The 19,349-nt window shown below is 49.2% G+C and overlaps 1 protein-coding gene across 5 annotated transcripts in view; it reads right to left on the reverse strand.

Moving 5' to 3' along the window:
* Positions 1-15,673, reverse strand: part of CCDC50 (coiled-coil domain containing 50) — a 37,267-nt gene extending 21,594 nt beyond the window's left edge. For all 5 annotated transcript variants that reach the window (XM_083363971.1, XM_083363970.1, XM_083363968.1 and 2 more), the window contains exons 1-3: positions 15,492-15,673; positions 1,432-1,494; positions 443-572 (exon numbers count right to left, since the gene is read on the reverse strand). In XM_083363971.1, coding sequence (XP_083220097.1) covers positions 443-572; positions 1,432-1,494; positions 15,492-15,540 — 242 coding nt within the window. In that variant the 5' untranslated portion in view covers positions 15,541-15,673. The remainder of the gene's footprint in view (positions 1-442; positions 573-1,431; positions 1,495-15,491) is intronic.
* Positions 15,674-19,349: the final 3,676 nt, after the last annotated feature.

Raw genomic sequence — 19,349 nt, forward strand, 5'->3', positions numbered from 1 at the left:
TGTTTACTGTGTTTACTCCTGGGTTATCTTGCGCAGTAAGACTGTGCACGCTCTGACACCTGGTGCTACCAGCAGACCTGGGGAAACCAGAGTGGGATGGAGCCCATTAAATGGCTAGTGTGAACATGTGTTGTCGCTGGGGTGGGGGAGTGGGGAGAGTTATTACTTGTATTATTTTTCTTCTTGTTACTTTTTATTCTTTTTATATGGTGCTTTTGTATCTGTGTAAGCCGCCGTGAGTCGCCATGTGCAAACAGGCGGCAATATAAATTTTCTAAGTAAAATAAATAAATAAATAAAAATACCCCACCCCCACCCCGTCTCCTGGTCGTCCCCATTGTTCAGTGCAGAGAGCTGAGTCCCTGGCTGTGATTCTCCAATAGTCCCCTCCCCTCAAAACCTGGAGGAAATCGCCAGGACCCCCACTGCAGCCCCCACTCACAGGTTCTTGTGCTGCTCCTGGAGACGAGTGCGAGCTTTCCGGTCTTCTTCCTCTTGCAGCTGTTTGGCCATTTGTAGGTCATGCTTGACCAGGCGGTTGCGCTGGATGTTGGTGGCTAAGTGGTGCTCGACTGGAAGGAGACGGGAAGCAGGGAATTAAGAGACTGGACAGCCATTGGTCTGAAATGGTATAAGGTTTTCTGCCTGAGCAGGGGGTTGGACTAGATGACCTCCAAGGTACCTTTCAGATTCTATTCTATGATTCCATTCCATTCCTCTATTCTATTCTATTCTATTCTATTCTATTCTATTCTATTTCATATTTTCTATTCTATTCCATTCCATATTTTGTATTCTATTTTATTCTATTCTATTCTATTTCATATTTTCTATTCTATTTATTCCATTCCATATTTTGTATTCTATTCTATTCTATTCTATTCTATTTCTATTCTATTCTATTCCTTTTCTCCTATTCTATTCTATTCTATTCTATTCTATTTCTATTTCTACTCTATTTTCTATTCTATTCTATTCTATTCTATTCTATTCTATTCTATTCTATATTTTCTATTCTATTCCATTCCATTCCATTCTATTCTATTCTATTCCATAATTTCTATTCTATTCTATTCTATTCTATTCTATTCTATTCTATTCTATTCTATTCTATTCTATTCTATTCTATTCATATTTTCTATTCTATTCTATTCTATTCTATTCTTCAGTTCTATTTTCTATTCTATTTTATTCTTATTCTATTTATTTTCTATTCTATTCATTTTCTATTCTGTTCTAGGAAACTGATCAACAAGCAAGGGACAAACCACACATCTCAATAAAGAGAAATGCCAGGAGCCACCCAATTGGATTAATAACGTTTCAGTTAAAATCCAATCGAGCAGACCCGGAAGCAGGGAAGACTAGCACAAAAGGAAACCTTGTGTGAACAAGGACAGGATCCAACAGGGTTTCTCCCACGTAACTTACTTTCCTGTTCCTGCAGGCTGTGGGCCAGCGTGTGATCCTCCCGGACAGCAAAGTCTCGGCAGACTGGGGAGAAAAAGCAGGAAAGGTTGGGTTCCTCCGGGAAGGCTGAGCCAAGTCCCTCACCAAGACTAGGCCGCAACTTCTAGAACGAACAAACCAGGAACTAAGGAGAAATTTCCTGACAGAACAATTAACCAGTGTGGAACAAGCTGCCATCAGAAGTTGTGGGTGCTCCATCCCTGGAGTTTTTTTTAAGAAGAGACTGGACAGAAGGGCCCTATACCAGGGGTAGGCAACCTCGGCTCTTTTAGGACTCATGGACTTCAACTCCCAGAATTCCTGAGTCAGCATAGCTGACTCAGGAATTCTGGGAGTTGAAGTCCATGAGTCCTAAAAGAGCCGAGGTTGCCTACCCCTGGTCTATACCATCTCAGGCAAATGGCTGTCCAGTCTCTTCTTAAAAACCTTCAGGGATGGAGCACTCACAACTTCTTGTGGCAAGTCATTCCACTGGTTAATTGTTGTAACTGTCAGGAAATTCCTCCTTAGTTCCAGGTTGCTTCCCTCCTTGACCAGTTTCCATCCGTGGCTTCTTGTCCTGCCTTCAGGCGCTTTGGAGAACAGCTTGACTGCCTCTTCTTTGGGAAAACCCCTGAGATACTGGAAGGCTGCTATCCTGTCCCCCCGGTCCTTCTCTTCATTAAACGAGACCTCCCCAATTCCAGCAACCGTTCCTGATATATTTTAGCCTCCTGATCGTCTTTGTTGCTCTTCTCTGCACACTTTCCAGAGTCCCAGCATCTTTTTTTTTTACATCGTGGTGACCAAAACTGGACGCCGTATTCCAAGTGTGGCCTCACTGAGGCCTTGTAAAGTGGTATTAACACTTCACCTGGTCTTGATTCTTTTTTTTTCCCAGTGCTTTTTTTCAATGGTCACTAAATGAGCTGTTGTAAGGCGGGGACTTCCTGCACCTATATTAAGAGGCCAAGAGGGAGGAGAAATGGCTGCTTTGGGGGAGGTGGGGGTTGAGATCTGCCATGGATGCCAGGTGGGGACGTTGTTCAAGAAAGGAAGCTCTCGTGGTCTGCTCTTCCCCCCAGCCAGATCGTATGTTCCTTTTGCAAACTTGCAAAGGACGCTGCCAGATGTGTGGGGACTTCCTGTCCAGATGCTTATTTGGAAGCTGTCTGGCCAAGCCCTTCCGGAGGCCCCCAGCCCCTTCAGAGACCCCCAGATTTTTCAAAAGTGCCAGGAGAGAAATAGTCAGAGCGGAAGTAGCCTCTTGGGAGGAGAAGCGAAATGTCTTCGAAGAAAAACAAGCAGGCCCAGTTGCCTCGTGAAGAAAAAGCACACAAGCGAAATCCTACAACAGGGAGCCCAAAGACACACAACGTCCGTCCCAAAAGCCTCCTGACTCCACAGCAAGGGCTGTCCACCCTCGGCCACTTCAAGACTTGTGGACTTCAACTCCCAGACTCCCCCAGCCAGCACTGCGGCTAGTCCTCAAATTACGATCACTTGTTTAGTGACAGTCCGAAGTTACCATCGGCAGGGGAAAAAGTGACTTTTGTTTAACGTCCAAATTCGGACCCTCGGCAACTGGCTCACGGCTACGACAGTCGCGGTGTCCGAGGGCCACGTGATCTCCTTTTGCGACCTCCCAACTACAGCAGTGATTCCCTTCCTTAACAACAGCGGCAAGAAAGGTCGTGAAGTGGGGCGGGATGCTCTTCCCTGTCTCGCTTAGCGACAGAAATGTTCCATTCGGCACTGGCTGTAAGCCGCCGTAGAACGAAATAGAACTTTCCGCAGCCGAAAGAAAGGCTGGAATTCCAGGCAGACGGGCGGAGCCAGCAACTCAGGTGGCCGCCATCCTCCAGGCTGATTTAATTCAATCTTCACGTAGGGCCCACAACTGCGGCCTTCCACGGCTCAGATGCCTCCCTGGGAGACCCTCAAAACCAGCCCTGAAGGGGGAGGCCACTGCTCTGATGGGCGTCTGCTTCGTGGCTGCTCCACCAGACAGTCACCTGTCTGAAGTGGTACGGGGTCTCCTGCTCGAGGAGGGGGCTGGACTAGAAGACCTCCAAGGTCCCTTCTAGCTTCTCTTCTCTTCTCTTCTGTCCTGTCCCTATCCTATCCCTATCCTACTCTATTCTTAGTTCTATTCTATTGCACGGAGAGAAACTCAAGATATCTTAGAAGACATAATGCAGAAGCCTCTTTTGCAGAAGGGTCTACAAAAGAGGGAGAGGGAGGGAGAGAGAGGGAGGGGGAGAGGGAGAGAGAGGGAGGGAGGGGAGAGGGAGGGGGAGAGGGAGGGAGAGAGGGAGGGGGAGAGGGAGGGAGAGAGGGAGGGGGAGAGGGAGGGAGAGAAGGAGAGGGAGGGAGAGGGGGGAGAGAGAGGGAGGGGGAGGGAGAGAGAGGGAGGAAAAGAGAGAACTGGAGATGGCTGTGACCTTTTGGTGGAGAAGGACCACAAAGCATGAGAAGAGGTTGGCCAAGTCTCGTTCAGGAGGGGAACTCTCTTCCTTTGCAGTCTCCACCAGGTCAAGGAAAGGCGATCTGGTTCTCATGATCTGGCCTTGGACAGCTGTGTGAACATGTGAAGGAGCGGAGGCTCTCTTCTACAAGCCAAGAGGACAAGTTGCAGCTCCAGAGATGGGAGATCCTCTGCATGCAACCTCTGTCCTTCAACCTTCTCCCTTCCTCCTGCTCTTCAAGGGCGGCATGGGGGCTTAGCCAGATCCCCACTTGCTCCGGATTCTCAGCTGTTCTGGGGGGGGGAGCCAAGCAAGGAAAGGCGCCTGCCAGCTGGCCCTCTTCCCCCCCCCCACCCCCCTTGGAAGATGCTTCCAACCAAGTTCTCCAAGTTTGAGGCAAAAGAAGGAAAGTCAGCCAAAAAGGAATCAAACAGCTGCGGCCCCATAACAAACAGCTAAATTGACCTTTCTCCGGAACAGAGGGGGTGGGAAGGGGGGGCGCTTTGCTCTGAAGGATCAGCATGGATCGGCCCGGAGCTGGTTGCCCTGGAGATGCCCCCCCCAATCCGCCCTCTCTGGCTGGCGGCCCTTGTTTAACAACAGATGCAGCTTCTCTGTCTTCACAAAGCCACAGGTGGTGGGGAGGGGATAAGGGAGGGGAGACCCCCCCCCCCAGCTCCCGGCCTCAAGGCAGCAACTAAATCAGGAAAACCGCTCAGCAAATTCCTCCCCAGGAGGAGGGGAAGCACCCCGGTTCCACCGGGGCATCTCACGGGTTCAAAGGCAACCTGGTTAAAACTGAGGCTGAATCCCACCCCCAGCACTGGGATTTGGGGACCCCTAGAAGCAAACCCGGGGAATGCAAGAGAGGTTTGAGAAGGAACCCCAAAAAGAATGGAATAGGGATAGAATAGGAATAGGGATAGAATAGAAAATAGGAGAAAAATGGAATGGAATAGAGAATAGAATAGAATAGAATAGAATAGAATAGAATAGAATAGAATAGAATAGAATAGAATAGAATAGAATAGAATAGAATAGAATAGAATAATAGAATAGAATAGAATAGAATAGAATTAATATAATATTAGAATAGAATAGAATAGAATAGAATAGAATAGAATAGAATAGAATAGAATAGAATAGAATAGAATAGAATAGAATAGAATAGAATAGAATAGAATAGAATAGAATAATGGAGTGGAGGAATAGAATAGAATAGAATTAATATATTAGAATAGAATAGAATAGAATAGAATAGAATAGAATAGAATAGAATAGAATAGAAATTAATAGAATAGAATAGAATAGAATAGAATAGAATAGAATAGAATAGAATAGAATAGAATAGAATAGAATAGAATAGAATAGAATATAGAGAATAGAATAGAATAAAATAGAATAGAATTAATATATTAGAAGAGAAGAGAAGAGAAGAGAAGAGAAGAGAAGAGAAGAGAAGAGAAGAGAAGAGAAGAGAAGAGAAGAGAAGAGAAGAGAAGAATGACAGGACAGAAATAGCAACAGAAATAGAAATAGAAAAAGGAATAGAACAGAACAGAATTAGAACAGAATCTGGAAGGGACCTTGGAGGTCTTCTAGTCCAACCCCCTGCTCAGACAGGAAACCCTATACCATTTCTACAAATAGTCCTTGACTGACTTCACACCTGCAGTGATTCACTTAACAACTGTGGCAAGAAAAGTTGTAAAATGGGGGGGGGGGAAGACTCATTTTGAAAACTGTCTCACTTAACGACAGAAACCTTGGGCTCAATTTTGGTCAATCCCTTTGAACTGGATGCCATGCTTCTGAACTTTGACCACACGTGACCGGCGGCTGCAACAGTCGTGTGAAAAACGGTCGTAAGTCACTTTTTTCAGAGCCTTTTACGGTAGTGGCCAGCTTCGAACAGCCATTAAACAAAAGGGCTGCAAAGTCAGGTCGGAAAAGGGGCAGAACCGTTGCATTCCGGCCGTTGCCAGTCCCCGGAAGCTGGAGGAAGGCAGGCTGGTGAACTCTGCCCGGGCGTGGCACCTCCGGACTGGCACGGAGGCCCAGAGCAAAGGGAGGAGACCACAAGAAAGAAGGGAAGGAGGAGGCAGAATCTGGAGAAGACCTCTATGATGTGGGGCATACGGTGGAAGGGGAGGTGGCACAATCGGTTGGGTGAAGGAGTGGCAGCGTGGGTGAGGATGGGGTGAAGATCAAGCAGGATGCAGGCATACACACATACACCCGAGACAGAATAACAGAGTTGGAAGGGACCTTGGAGGTCTTCTAGTCCTGCCCGCTTCTCGAGCAGGAGACCCTACCCCATTTCAGACAGGTGGCTGTCCTGTCTCTTCTTAAAAGCCTCCAGAGTTGGAGCACCCGCAACCTCTGGTGGCAAGGAGTTCCATTGGTTAATAGTTTTCACTGTAAGAAATTCCTCCTTAGTTCTAGGTTGCTTCTCTCCTTGATTAGTTTTTTTCTTCTTCTGTGGCAGCCCCTCAAATGTGGGAAGATGCTATCATGTCTTCCCTAGTCCTTCTTTATACTCAAGATAAAGGCAAAGGTTCCCCCGCACATGCGTGCTAGTCGTTTCCGACTCTAGGGGCCGGTGCTCATCTCCCTTTCAAAGCCGAAGAGCCGGCGCTTGTCTGAGGACGTCTCCGTGGTCATGTGGCCGGCATGACTAGACGCCAAAGGCGCACGGAACGCTGTTACCTTCCCACCGTAGTGGTCCCTATTTTTCTACGTGCATTTTTATGTGCTATCGAACTGCTAGGTTGGCAGAAGCTGGGACGCGTAACAGGCGCTCACTCTGTTACGCAGCACTCGGGATTCAACCCGCCAGACTGCCGACCTTCTGATCAACAGGCTCAGCGTCCTAACCCACTGAGCCACCGCGTCCCTTATACTAGAGATTAAAAAAAAGAAAAACGAAGAACGGTTGCTGGAATTGGGTGTGTCTATCTCTAGAGATAGACATTCCCAATTGCAGCAGCCGTTCTTCATATTTTTTTTCCTAATCATCTTTGCTGCTCTTCTCTGCACTCCTTCCAGGAGTCTCAACATCTTTTTCACATCACGGAGACCAAAACCTAAGTGTGGGTCTTGCGAAGGACTTACAAAGCGCTAAACAGCTCAGATGTTACCAGCTCTGTTCAAGCAGAGTGAAATTGTGGCAATCGCTATGATTTCCCTTTGTCCTCTGCAGGGCAAATTGTTGCTCACGTCAGAATGACAAGAGTTGGAAGGGACCTTGGAGGTCATCTAGTCCAACCCCCTGCTTCCAGCAGGAAACCCTACAGCATTTCAGACCAGTCCAGTCTCTTCTTGAGAACCTCCACTGGTGAAGCCCCTACAACTTCTGGAGGCAGATGGTTGTTCCACTGGTTAATTGTTCTCGCTGTCAGGAAGTTTCTCCTTAGTTCCAGGTTGCTTCTCTCCTTGAGGAGTTTCCCTCCGCTGCTTCTATGGCAAAGAAAGTACCGTATATACTTGAGTATAAGCCGAATTTTTTGGGCTGAAAAATTCCACTTCGGCTTATACTCCAGTCAACAAAAAAAACTTACCGAGGACTTGTGCGCGGCCGAGGCTTTGGTGCTTCCGGGATTGCGCGCACCTCTCCCAAGCCACCGCCGTCCGGAGACCTGCCGAAGTTTGGGGAGGTTTGGGGAGGTGCCGTGCACCTCCCCAAACCTCCCCAAACGTCGGCAGGTCTCCGGATCTCCGTGCCTTGCCTGCCTGCTTCTTTCCGCAGCGGAAAGAAGCAGGCAGGCAAGGCACGGAGATCCGGAGACCTGCCGACGTTTGGGGAGGTTTGGGGAGGTGCCCAAACCTCCCCAAACGTCAGCAGGTCTCCGGATCTCCTCCCCAAACCTCCCCAAACGTCGGCAGGTCTCCGGATCTCCGTGCCTTGCCTGCCTGCTTCTTTCCGCTGTGGAAAGAAGCAGGCAGGCAGGGCACGGAGATCCGGAGACCTGCTGACGTTTGGGGAGGTTTGGGGAGGTGCACGCGCACCTCCCCAAATCTCCCCAAACTTCGGCAGGTCTCCGGACGGCAGCGGCTTGGGAGAGGTGCGCGCGATCCTGGAAGCACCAAAGCCTCAGCCGCGCGCAAGTCCTCGGTAAGCTCCGGGCGGTCACTTGCTTCGCGTCTCCTGAGGGAAGGGGGGGGCTGGAGCGGGCGTGTTTCCTCGCCTGCTGGGCGCCGCGATTTGCCCGGGGAACGCGCGGGCCCGAATGGCAGCGTGGAGCGAGGAAGCGGACAGCCAGGGCTTCCCCGAGAGCCGTGGCCACACAGGGTATTCCTGTGTATTCAGGCTTGCAAAATGGCAGATCGAGCCTCTGCTGGCGGCGGAGGCTTGCAGAACGGCGGATCGGCTTATACTCGAGTCACGAACTTTTTCCAGTTTTTGGGGGTGAAAATGGGGGTATTTCTGCAGGTGAAGATTTGAAGAACTGAGAATCACCCTGGTGCTTGCCCACAGCAGCTGACTTCCTCTGGCTTTCCTTCTTCCTCTAAGTGGGGGGGGGGACCCCACCAGGCAGCCTTGCACCTTCTCCCTCCTGCAATGGGGGGGGGAGGACAGCTCTCACAAGAGGCCCCTCCCAGCACGCTTGAAGCTCCTGTACCCATCTCTCTTCCAGTCCCACCTGCCAATCAATCCTCAGCCGCCTCCACCCATCAAGGCTGCACCCCAAGGCTAAAGGGGGGGCTCATCCCAGAGACCAAGCCCCAGCAGCCGCATTCGGTGTTTTCAGGTGTGTGTGTGTGTGCGCTAAATCTATGTTAAAGATAAAAACTACCCAGAGGTCTCCTCTTTTACAAAAATGGACAACCTCCTTGAGACAAAGGGACTCTTGTTCCTCCATGCAAAAGCGATTTGCAAAAGGGCCCCACTTGAAATGAGGACAGTGGGGGAGATCAAAGGTGAAGCCCCCAGCTGAAGGCCAGGCCTGCTTCGGACCGGGTTCCCAGGCCCCCTTGGGGGAAGGAAAGTGCTTTTACCAAAAATGAGGTGCAGCGGGCTGGTAACCCAGGGAGGCCCACCTGCTGTGCCCTAAAACTGGGACAATGCTCTCTTCCTCCCCCCCCCCACTGTGTCGCCCCCTTGGAAAGGACCACTGTTTGGGTCAGGTCTTCAGATCTGGCTTTTGGTGGGGTGGGGTGGGGGGAAGAGGCCAACAGAATGCAAAGAGCTTCATGTGAGGTCCTCGGTGCTCTCTGGGCCTGGCGAGTTTCTCGCAGACGTTTCATGACCCAACTGGGGAATATCATCAGTGCTGGAAGGGAGGAGGAGGAGGAGGAGGAGGAGGAGGAGGAGGAGGAGGAGTTTTCTTGCAGACGTTTCATGACCCAACTAGGGAACATCATCAGTTCAAGGAGAGTTTGCTCTCTGTTTACAGAGAGCACCAAGGACCCCACGGTCCTCCTCCTCCTCCTCTTCTGCAAAGCCCTCTCCCTTCTAGCACTGATGATGTTCCCTAGTTGGGTCATAAAATGTCTGTAAGAAAACAACCCAGTTCAGAGACCACCAAGGACACCCCCCATCTTTTTCCTCCTCCTCCTCTTCCTCCTCCCCTCCCTCCCTCCCACCACTGATGAAGTTATCTAGTTGGCTCATGAAAGGTCTGCAAGAAAATAACCAGGCCCAGAGCTGCAGAGATTCTCTTCCAAGGAGCTTCATTTACACTTTGAATTACTATTATTACGCGGTGCTTTTTCGAGAGCTGCAATTTTGTACCTTCTTCCTTGGGAATAAGCCTCATCAGCAAAGCTGAGTTTCGCAACTGGCCTCAACAGAGCAGTGTGGTGTGAAATTTGCATTCATTGTAAAAATAAACTCCACGGTTTCCTGGCGGGGCAGCTCTGCAGCCGGCTCCATGCCCTGAAACCCGGCCTGTGTGTGTTTTGCCCTGTACGTTTGCAGACTAGTTCACACGCTGTGACTTCATGTGATAAGCCACCATCTCTAGATGGAATCTGCTATCAGGAAATGAGGCCACCAGGTGGCGGGCCAAGCCAAACACCGGTAGACCTCGACTTACCACCACGATTAAGCCCCAAAATTTATGTTGCTAAATGAGACAGCGGATAAGTGAATGTGACCTTTGTCACCACAGTTATTGCCCCAAAGAAGAGACGGTCAAGCTATTCTCCAAAGCACCAGGACAAGAAGCAACGGCTGGAAACTGACCAAAGAGAGAAGCAACCTGGAAATGAGGAGAAACTTCCTGACAGTAAGTGGAACAACCTGCCTCCAGACGCAGTGAATGCTCCAACACTGGAAGTTTTTAAGAAGAGACTGGACAGTCACCTGTCTGAAATGGTATAGGTTCTCATGCTTGAGCAGGGGGCTGGACTAGAAGACCTCCAAGGTCCCTTCCAGCTCTATTCTATTCTATTCTATTGCTTTTCTATATTCTATTCTATTCTATTCTATTCTATTCTATTCTATTCTATTCTATTGCTTTTCTATATTCTATTCTATTCTATTCTATATTCTATTCTATTCTATTGCTTTTCTATTCTATTCCCTTCCATTCTATTCTATTCTTCTATTCTATTCTTCTATTCTATTCTATTCTATTCTATTCTATTCTATTCTATTCTATTCTATTATTATTCTTTGTTATTCTATTCTGCTAAGCTTGTAAGCCGCCCTGAGTCTTCGGAGAAGGGCGGGATATAAATGGAATTAAAATAAAATAAAATATTCTATTCATTATTTTATTCTATTCTTTATTCTATTCTATTCTTTGTTATTCTATTCTATTCTATTATTATTCTTTGTTATTCTATTCTATTCATTATTTTATTCTATTCATTATTCTATTCTATTCTTTGTTATTCTATTCTATTCATTATTCTATTCATTATTCTATTTTCTATTCTATTCTATTCTCTTTTCTCTATTCCATTCCATTATTAAGGGAATTATTGCAGTTGTTAAATCAGTGAACTGCTTGCTAAGTCGATCCGTTTTCTCCACTGTCTTTGCTTGTCAGAAAGTTACAACAGGGTCACGTGACCGTCATAAATTGCCAAGCATCCGAATGTAAGTCACGTGACCCTGGGCATGCTGCAACGGTCATCAGTCACTTTTTCCCAATCTCACTGTAACTTCGAATCATCACTAAATGAACCATTGTAGGTCAAGGATTCGTTTCCCATAATCCCCCGAGTGTCTTTCCTTCCCTTTCAGTGACACATAACTTAAATAAACCAATCAGGAAAAACTTTACCCGTTCGGTGTAAGAAAAATTCTTCTAAATTTTAGCTTGCGCAGTTTTCCAAACTTTTTCTCTTAGAACACCTGTTTGCGTAAGGTATTTTGGTAAAATGGTAAAAAGTTTGGGGATGATCCAGCCAGCAGCTTGTGTACACAAACAACAAGTTTGCAGTATATTTTGCCTTTTTTCTGGTTTTTTTTTTTTTAAAAATACCGTCATTAAAACTTTTAAAAAAACAAATATCAAGTAATAAAAAGCACGGTTGGAGAAAGAAAAAGAGAGAAATTGAAGAGAAAGTTAAAAGTGAAGAAAGAAAAGCAGAAAAGAATAAGGATGTGAACAAATGGCTTCTGATCTTTAGAGCAGTTATAAATTTAATTAGAAATCTACCTCTTTCTGTAAACTCTTTCCTTCAAAAAATCTGCGTCTAAGCATCGTCACACATTTATTTTTTTCTGTTATGCACAAAAAGCCCACATGTGATTTCTAGTCAGCAATAAACACAGATACTGTCTTTTCCCTCCTCAAATAAATCAATTTAGCCACCATCGTCTTGGCCAAACATATTGCCGAACATCTTCGACCATAAATCTCGCAGCCATTTTCATCTACAAAGTTCCACGTCCCTTTTCCAACAGTCACAAAAGAGAGGCTTCTGATCTCAATTATATTTTGATTTATTTTTTAGAATCTTCTGAATTTGTCTGTAAACGAATCCAAAACTTTCTAGCTTTTTTGACGCATCCGCCCAACACAGTCATACTTCCCTTCTCCTTCTTCACGTTTCCAACAAATATTTGAAGCCTCCTTGTTTGGACTTATTTCTGATCTACGGTGTTGTGCAAACTCAAGTTTGCTACTCAGAGTTTTGTGCAACTCCAGAACACCGTTAAAAGCAAATGGGCAAAAGGTGATGTGCAAACCACCCCATATATATCTCTCAAGCAAATAGTAACCATTCTTTTACTCACCACCCTGGATGGAGGCCACAACCCACACACCTCTTGTTCTTAGAAGACACAAATTCTCCATCTGCAATCAGCTTAACCGATCTAACATCTGAGGAAGTTTCAACTCACAAAAGCTTACTACAAGGTTTAATGACCTCTGTGAGTCAGAAAAACTGCTCCCATTTTCTGCCTGATTTTTTTTTTTGACCCCCGAGGCTAAGGCAACTTTCTCTCTGCAATATATCTTAACAGGGAGATCTTTGTAGGGCAGGTGTGCAAGGATTTTGGGGGGGGCTTTTTTGTGTGTTTGGATGCCTCCTACCCAGAGGAAGGATTATAAAGCTACCCAAGGATAAAGAGCTGAGTTGTGCTATTTACTCCAGAGGCCAAAGGAAGTCAGGAAGACAAGATCCTAGATCAGGGGTAGGCAACCTCGGCTCTTTTATGACTCATGGACTTCAATTCCCAGAATTCCCTGAAGTCCATGAGTCATAAAAGAGCCGAGGTTGCCTACCCCTGTCCTAGATCTTTTCCCCAAAGAAAGAGTAGGATCCGTTTCCAAAAGTCAAGGGGAGAACTCATCTCAAAAATAAAATTGCAAGCAGATCTTGCAAAGCCAGAGGGAAAAAACACTTTCTTTGAAAGCAATTCCTCAAGTACATGTAGTCCTTGACTTACGGCCACAACACGCAAGAGAGCTGTTATTAATTTATTTACAGGATTTATATGGCTCACTCGCGGTCACTCTGGCTTGCTCACAAGCAATAAAGTCTTAAGTGAGTTTTGCTGCATTTTATGACCTTTCTTGTCACTGTTGTTAAGTGAATCGCTGCAGTTATTATGTCAGTAATGCCGTTGTTAAGTGAAGCTGGCTGCCCCCCATTGACTTTGCTCAGGGGATCATGTGACACACACACCCGGTGGACACTGCGACCGTCATAAATGTGAGTCAGTTGCCAAGCGTCTGAATTTTGACCGCGGGGATGCTGCAACGGTCATGTGAAAAGAGTCACTTCTTTCAGCACCATTGTAGCTTTGAATGGTCATTAAATGAACCATTGTAAGCCGAGGACTTCCTATAAAGCTAACCAAGAACCCAGCAGCGTGTGGTCCTGCAACAGATGGGATGTTTCCAACACTGGAGGTTTTTAAGAAGAGACTGGACAGCCATCTGTCTGAGACGGTGTAGGGTTTCCTGCCTGAGCAGGGGGTTGGACTAGATGACCTCCGAGGTACCTTCCAGCTCTGTTATTTTATTGGAAATTTGGACTTGTGGACTCCTAGAAGACCTCAGCCAGCCAAGACATAAGTCACAGGAGCGGTCGTTAAGTCACTTTTTTTTTCAGCGTCCCAAAGGGAAACACACCTGAATACATGCAATCCTCAACTTATGATTTAGATTTAGTGACCGGTTCAAGTTACGATGGTACTGAAAAAAGTGTCTTATGATGCCTTTTCACACTTAACGACCGTTGCAGCATCCCTGTGGTCACGTGATCAATATATGGATACTTGGCACCATATTTATGACAGCTGCAGCATCCTATATCCCCTTTTGCCACCTTCCAAGAACCAATCAGAATCAATCAGAATAGAGTTGGAAGGGGCCTTGGAGGTCATCTAGTCCAACCCCTTGCTCAGGCAGGAAACCCTATGCCATTTCGGGCAAATGACTGTCCAGTCTCTTCTTAAAAACTTCCAGTGTTGGAGCATTCACAGCTTCTGGAGGCAAGGAGTTCCACTGGTTAATTGTTCTGTCAGGAAATTCCTCCTTAGTTCCAGGTTGCTTCTTCTCCTGCCTTCAGGATCTTTGGAAAATAGCTTGACTGCCTCTTCTTTGGGGCAGCCCTGAAATACTGGAACAATGCTATCATGTCACCCCCTCGTCCTTCTCTTCATTAAACCAACATGGCCAAATCCTGCAACCGCCCTTCGTGTGTTTTAGCCTGGACTCAAAGGGGAAGCCAGAGTCCGTTAACACGCAGGTTACTTAGTTAACTACCACAGTGATTCACTTAACAACCGTTGTGGCAGGGGAGGTCATAAAACGGGGCAAAGAACTTAAGAACCGTCTCGCTCAGTCACGGTCCCACGGAGAAGGGGATTTTTGCCATCTGGAAGAGTGACAGACTAGTTCTGCCACTTCGAGGTGTGTGTGTGCATGTGTAAATATAAACACACACACACACACACAAAAACGTGAAGTTGAATTTCAAGTTATAAACATGTGAATATAAATACACCTATATAAAAGTGCACATATATAATTATACCAATCAAAGGCCCGCCAAGGTGCCGATTCTCCAGGGGTCATACACACACACACACACACACAGGACCCCCCCCCCCCAGGACTGGCCCATTACAACTGTTGTGGCAGGGAAGGTGGTGAAATGGGGCAAAGCTGACTCAGGGAGGGGGATCTTGGGCTCAATTCAGAGTCCTACGGAGAAGGGGATTTTTTGTCACCTGGAAGAGTGACAGACTAGTTCTGCAACTTCAATGGTGTGTGTGTGTGTGTGTGTGTGTGTGTGTGTGTAAACATTCGCGCCCACGCACACACACCTTGCACACAGACACCTTGAAGTTGAACCTCTAGTTATAAACTTGAAATTTATACATGTGAATATAACTGCACCCATAAAAAAGTGCACAAATATAATTATAATTCTCCGGGGATTCCTCTCCCCCCCCTCCCCGCCAACACACAAACGCACAACCCGGGACACACACACACACACACACACACACACCTTGCACACAGAGACCTTGAAGTTGGACCTCTAGTTATAAACCTGAAATTTATACACGTGAATATAACTACACCTCTAATTCTCCGTGGATTCCTCCCCCCCTCCCCGCCCGCCAACACACAAACGCACAACTCGGGACACACACCCACCCACACACCTTGCACACAGACCCCTTGAAGTTGAACCTCTCGTTATAAACCTGAAATTTATACACGTGAATATAACTACACCTCTAATTCTCCGGGGATTCCTCCGCCCCTGCCCGCCTGCCAACACACAAACGGACAACCCGGGACACACACACACACACACACACACCCCAAGAGGACCGTCCCGTCCTCTCCCTCCGCCTTCCCCGCCGCTCCCAAGAGTCGGCTACAAAGTAACCCGCGCCGGAAGCGCCGCCGGCCCCGCTTCCCACGACCGCTCGAGCCGGCCCCGCGCAACCCGGGTCAGGCTTCCCCTCCCTCCTCCTGGCCCCGCTCCGTTCCGGGGAGCTTGCGCGTCGGGTGCAGGTCGTGCGAAGGCAGCCCCGGCCCCTCCCGGCGGCTTCCGCAGCGTCTGGAGGCGGGCCGAGGCCGCCGTCTCTCCCGGGCCAAGCAAGGGCGGCGAGTGGCGCGCCATGGGCTTTGGAGGGGGCGGCCTCACCTTCCTTGACGCCCGGCAGCTTGGAGCGGTCGATGCCCACTTCGGCCATGTTGCGGGCGGGTGGGCGGGGAGCGCGCCCCCCCCCTTGGCTGCTCTCCCGCGGGGACGCGCTCCGGGCACGCGCCTGGCTGGGCTCCGGCTGAGCCGCCTCCGGCCAGTCCCGCCGCCCCCTCCTCCCTCTTCTCCAAAGGAGGGGCGGGGCTCCCGCCTGACCCCGCCCCCGCCAGGTGAAGCGGCGTCCCGAGCCGGAGGGGACGCTCCGCTCTTGGCCCCCTCCCCGCTCTCCGCGCCCCGCCCCCGCCCCGGCGCATGCCGGGAAGTGTAGTTTGGCTCCCGGACCCTTCCCCCCCCCCCACACACAGCGTCCTCCTCTAGCGAAGTTCCTCCTCCTCCTCCTCCCCTTGGTCTTCGCCTCCCCCTCCCCGCTGGCCTGGCCGGCTGCGGATAATGGGAGTGGGGGAGCGCAAGGGCTGCAGGACGGCCCGACGGAGCAGGGCACCCCGGGCAAGGCTGGGAGGAGGGGGGGAAGAGCGGCGAATGAACCCAGCACCCCGCCCCACCCCATTGCGGGTCCGCTAGAGCAGTGTTTCCCAACCTTAGGAACTTGAAGATGCGAGGACTTCAACTCCCAGAATTCCCCAGCCAGCTATGCTGGCTGGGGAATTCTGGGAGTTGAAGTCCACGCATCTTCAAGTTCCTAAGGTTGGGAAACACTGCGCTAGAGCAATGCTTTTCAACTTTGGCCACTTTAAGATGGGTGGACTCCAACTCCCAGAATTCCCCAGCCAGCAACGCAACGCTGGCTGGGGAATTCTGGGAGTTGAAGTCCACGCATCTTCAAGTTCCTAAGGTTGGGAAACGCTGCGCTAGAGCAATGCTTTTCAACTTTGGCCACTTTAAGATGGGTGGACTCCAACTCCCAGAATTCCCCAGCCAGCAACGCAACGCTGGCTGGGGAATTCTGGGAGTTGAAGTCCACCCGTCTTAAAGTGGCCAAGGTTGAAAAACACTGCGCTAGAGGCGCCGCCCCCCCCCCCCCCGGCAGAATGTTGGGCTGATTTAAAGGGGCGCCTGGGTTGCAGAAGAGACGTTTGACCCCATCCCACCGGGTTGGCGGGGGGGGGCTTTTGGAACTAGCCCGGCTCCAGAAGATCTGGGTTCGGATTCTGAGAAACGGAGCTGGTTTCTCCCGCCCACCCCCACCCCACCTCTGTTGCATTTGGCCGCGGGGGCCCCACTTGGGCTGGAGTCGAAGCCTGCGGAGGAACTAGCGGGCATAGTGCCTGTTCCCGAACGTGGGGAGCACTGGAGACCCCCTTCAGACAGGCGGAGGGCGTCTCCTGGCATTGGACCCCTTCTAATCCAGTCTTCCCCACCCAAATACAAGAGGGCAAGGAAGAGATCCCCTTGCACGGCATTCTGGGCGCTGCCAGAGCCCCTCCCCCCTGCCTTCTTCTGAGATATGGGGGGCTCAACTTCTCATGCCAGGCCTGGGATTTCCTGGTGGCCTCCCATCCTAGAAAAAAAGCAGCCCACACGGCACCCTGGGAGAATCGATGCAGGTAGTCCTCGACTTACGACCATGACGGCGCCCCAAATTCTGTCACTAAGTGAGACGGCCATTAAGTGGGTTTTGCCCCATTTTATGACCTTCCTGGCCACTGTTGTTAAGTGAATCACTGCCGCTAAGTTAGTAAGGTGGCTGTTGAGGGAATCCAGCTTTCCCCTGTTGACTTTGCTCATCGGATCACGTGACCCCCGGGGACACTCTGCAACCGTCATAAGTATGAGTCAGGTGCCCAGCGTCTGAATTTGGATCTCGTGACCACAGGGAAGTTGCAATGGTTGTGTGTAAATGGTCGTAAGTCACGTTTCTTTCACTGCCGTCGTAATTTCAAGCGGCCACTAAACTGTTGTAAGTCAAGGACTTGCTAAATTGGAAGGGACCTCAGTGGTCATCTAGCAAAGCCCATGAGATCATCCTCAGAGGGGGTGGAGCCTGCAGCCTCACCTTAAAAACTTTTAGCAATGGAAACCCACCACCTCCAGAGACAGACAGATGTTTCCACCTTGGGGCAGATCTGATTGTGAGGATGTTGGGGGCCTCTGAAGTCAATAATAATAATAATAAGTTGGAAGGGACCTTGGAGGTCATCTAGTCCAACCCCCTGCTCAGGCAGGAAACCCTATACCATTTCAGGCAAATGGCTGTCCAGTCTCTTCTTAAAAACTTCCAATGTTGGAGCATTCACAGCTTCTGGAGGCAGGTGGTTCCACTGGTTAATTGTTTTAACAGTCAGGAGGTTTCTCCTTGGTTCCAGGTTGCTTCTCTCCTTGATTAATTTCTCCATCCGTTGCTTCTTGTCCTGCCTTCAGGGGCTTTGGAGAAGAGCTTGACTGCCTCTTCTTTGGGGCAGCCCCTGAGATACTGGAAGGCTGCTATCATGTCTCCTCTTGTCCTTTTCTCTAGCCATATCCAAATCTTGCAACTGTTCTCCGCACGTTTTATTCTCCAGTCCCCCGATCATCTTTGTTGCTCTTCTCTGCACTCTTTCTAGAGTCTCAACGTCTTTTTTATATCGTGTGGTGACAAAAACTGGATGCAGTATTCCAGATGTGGCCTTAACAAGACATTGTAAAGTGGTATTAGTACTTCACGTGATCAATCAACCAATCAAAATAGATCTGGAAGGACCCTTGGAGGTCTTCTAGTCCAGCCCCCTGCTCAAGCAGGAGACCCTATCCCATTCCAGACAAGCGGCTGTCCATTCTCTTCTTGAAAGCCTCCAGTGATGGAGCATCCACAACGTCTGGAGGCAACTTCTGTTCCACTGGTTGATTGTCCTCACCGTCAGGAATTATCTCCTTACTTCCAGCTTGCTTCTCTCCTTGGTGACTTTCCATCCGTTGCTTCTCGTCCTGCCTTCGGGTGCTTTGGAGAAGAGGTGATCCCCCCTCCTCTTTGTGTTAGCCCCCCCAAATATTGGAAGACTACTATCCTGTCACCCCCATGAAAGCCCAAAAGGGTTTGAGCAGGAACAGAAGAAAATGGGGCTTCCCCTTCAAGCGCTGCTCTTCGCTGGGTCCAGAGCCGCACCTACTACACACAAACGCACACACGACAACCCCCCCCCCCCCGCCCCGAAGCACCTCTCCCCCTACAGGAGGCTGCATCGGAAGAGGGACTGTCTTTGCAAACCCATAATAAGCCAGGGAAAGCGGGTAATTAGGAGGCTTTGGAACTGACACAACTGCTATTTTGTGGTTGCCAGGCTGTTCTTAGGAAAGTGGAGTCGGCCAGCCAGCTGCCCGTTCTTCTGCCACAGCTGGTTTTCCTTTCCAACCAGAAGAGAAACTCGAACCCGGGACTCTCCCATAGCTGACACCTTCCCAGCCAGAGGGCTCTCTGGGTCTTTGTTTGTGTGTGTGTGTGTGTGTGTGTGTGTGTGTGTGCGGGGAGGAAACCTCACCCCGCAGCCAGCCAGCCACAGCAGGAGAAAGAAGAAGCTTGGGGGGGTGCCCCCCCCATAAATTACTGCCCACCTCAAACCGGAACCTGCCTCAACTTACCCACCTGCCTTGCAGTTTTGCAACTTAGTCTGAATAACGGAATAGCGAAGTTGGAAGGGACCTTGGAGGTCATCTAGTCCCCCCCACTCAAGCAGAAGACCCTGTGCCATTTCAGAAGAGCTGCAAAGGGGATGGAGGTGCAGCACCCTGGACGCAAGCAGCTGCTTCAGGTCCTCGAGTTGGATAGCATCCCTAGAGGACATCTGGTCCACCCCCGGCAACTGGATGCTTAAAGTACAGTGAGCTTTGAGTCCTTCGGGAGAAGGGCGGTATATAAATAAAATTATT

This window comes from Vipera ursinii, assembly GCF_947247035.1.
Source record: "Vipera ursinii genome assembly, chromosome: 5".
Taxonomy (NCBI): Eukaryota; Metazoa; Chordata; class Lepidosauria; order Squamata; family Viperidae; genus Vipera; species Vipera ursinii.